The sequence below is a fragment of the Pteropus vampyrus genome, unplaced genomic scaffold (assembly GCF_000151845.1).
Source record: "Pteropus vampyrus isolate Shadow unplaced genomic scaffold, Pvam_2.0 Scaffold110, whole genome shotgun sequence".
Taxonomy (NCBI): domain Eukaryota; kingdom Metazoa; phylum Chordata; class Mammalia; order Chiroptera; family Pteropodidae; genus Pteropus; species Pteropus vampyrus.
Window position 1 is genome coordinate 3,658,631 of NW_011888891.1, and position 2,458 is coordinate 3,661,088.

A 2,458-nucleotide genomic window follows, 5' to 3' on the forward strand; every position below is an offset into this window, starting at 1 on the left:
TTTTTTGTTTCTGAGCAGGATCTCTGGAAACAAAGCAGGTCAAGTCTGGGCACCTGAAGGATCTACTGCTTTCAAGTGTCTGCTTTCAGCAAGGTTATGTGCTGCTCTCCTGAGCAACATCTCTGACTGTGATGAAACCTTCAACTACTGGGAACCAGTAGGTGATTCCTTTGTTGGCTTTTTTGTTGTTTTTTTATTGTTATTGTTCTTGATTTCACTGTTAGGGAACTTGTTACCAATCAAGATACAAATAATATATACAAGTGTGACTACTAGTAAAATAACTTTGTTTTCACTTTTGTACTCAAAGCTGATGGTTTACCTACTATTGAAGGCTCTGAGGAATTTGGCTGTTTTACAAAAAGATGTAATTTGTAATTTCCTTAAAATTTTTTTAAAAATCAAAACAATACTTTGAGATTGTTTTTAAAGTTAACCAATACTACAAAACTTTAAGGAAAAACAGTAGCTCCCTGTTCCACTTCCTGTGTTCAAATCCAGTCGCCAGAGGCAACCACTTTCAATTTTTTTTGTTATTTCTTCTGATGTTTACTAAAGTAAATAATGTTACTAAATAGTATGTTTATACTACTATCTCTTGATTTATAGATTTATAGATTTATGCACGTTGATTTCCTGTTATAGAAAATTTGGAGGCGAAATTTCTGATCACAGTTTGCATCAAAATAAAGAATGTTTAGTGTCGGTGGCTTAAGGAAAATATAAAATTTAGAGTTTCTCTATTTTGGCTAATGAGTATTTAAAAAAATAGGTAGAAGATAAAATTAAAGCTTTTAATGTTGGCCAAACAATAATCTTATACAATTTACGATGTTCAAATATTTTTCAATATTGTGTCATTTTGATTCTTATTCATTAGTTGAAAATCTTGTTGAGAGTTTCAGCATTTTTGTGTACCTCTGTCTCATTAATATTTCCCCTTAGAAACTTCATGTGCATCCATTTAACAAGGAGTTTGGCCAATATAACCCTGAATTCATGTTTTACACTTTCAGACACACTACCTCATCTATGGGAAGGGGTTTCAGACTTGGGAATATTCCCCAGTCTATGCCATTCGCTCCTATGTTTACCTGTTGCTTCATGCCTGGCCAGCTGCATTTCATGCAAGAATTCTACAAACTAATAAGGTAAGGGCAGGCCAACTTGGAAGTAATCACAACTGATTAAGAGGTGAAGAAAGGACAAAATAGGTTGGTAGTTAAGAGGGAACTTTTTTAAAGAAGAATCATTCATTCATTTTTCAAATATTATATTGAGCAACCTTTATTTGGTAGACACTTTGTTAAGTGCTATTGATGTCACCATGAACAAATCCCCACCCTCATGGAATTTATAGATTTATAGGGAAGATGAACATTGAGCAAGTAATTATAAATGTAGTGAGTCTTATGAAGGAAGAAAACAGTGTGCAATGGGTTTGCATATTAGGAGACCCTAATTTAAGTAGAGTGCTGAAGGATAATTAGGAGTTAACTGAGACCTAACCTGATTACTTTCAGAAATTTGACTATGTTATGTCTTGGCATGCATTAGTTGGGTTTGTTCTGTTTGGAGTTTACTTAGCTTCCTGAATTTTTAGGCTTAGTCTTTTGCCAAGTTTGAAGTTTTTAGCTGTTAGGTTTTTTTTGGTTTTTTTTTTAGTACTTTTTCAGCCTTGCCCTTTTCCTCCTCAACTGAGACTCCAATGATGTGAATGTTAGGTATTTTGTTTTAGTCTCACAGGTCCCTGAGACTGTTTTTTTCTCAGTCTATTTTCTCTGTGCTGTTCAGACTGAGCAATTTCTCACCTCTGTCTTCCAGTTCACTGATTCTTCCCTCTGTCTCTTCCATTCCACTATCAACCCTACTCATGGAGCTTTTATTTTGGTTATTATATTTTTCAGTTATAACATTTTCATTTGATTTTTCTTTATATTTTTTATTTCTTTACTGAGACTATCTGTTTTGTTTTGTTTTGTTTTGTTTTTCATTTGTTTCAAGCATGTTCTTAATTGAAGCATTTTTACAATGGCTCCTTTAAAACTTTGTCAGATAATTCTAACATTGCTCCCCCCCTCCCACCTTTTTTTTGGTGTCTTATTGATTGACTTTTTCATTCAATTTGAGATCTTCCTGGTTGAAAAGGAATTTTCAGTTAAACCTTGGATATTTGGGGTATTACATTATGAGACTCTGGCTCTTACTCGTGGGCCCAGCATTCTTCCTGTGTAATATTCTACTCATCTGGATCTTATTTAAGCCTGCTTCTTTTGATACACTCCAGCAGGAGAGAGGAGGGGTTTCTCCACCTTGTTACTGCAAGTGGGGGTAGAAGTCCAGGTTCCCCACTACATCTCCACTGATACCACCCTAGTGGGCACAGTAGGAGTACCTCATTATAGTCATGCATTGCATAATGACTCTTCAGTCAACGACAGATACATTGCATTACTCA

At 34.9% G+C, this 2,458-nt stretch overlaps 1 protein-coding gene across 1 annotated transcript in view; it reads left to right on the plus strand.

The window, feature by feature from the left end:
• The window catches only part of ALG9 (ALG9, alpha-1,2-mannosyltransferase), an 84,954-nt gene that overhangs the window by 1,874 nt on the left and 80,622 nt on the right, over positions 1-2,458 (plus strand). Inside the window, exon 3 of the mRNA XM_011365412.2 lies at positions 1,017-1,151. Coding sequence (XP_011363714.2) covers positions 1,017-1,151 — 135 coding nt within the window. The remainder of the gene's footprint in view (positions 1-1,016; positions 1,152-2,458) is intronic.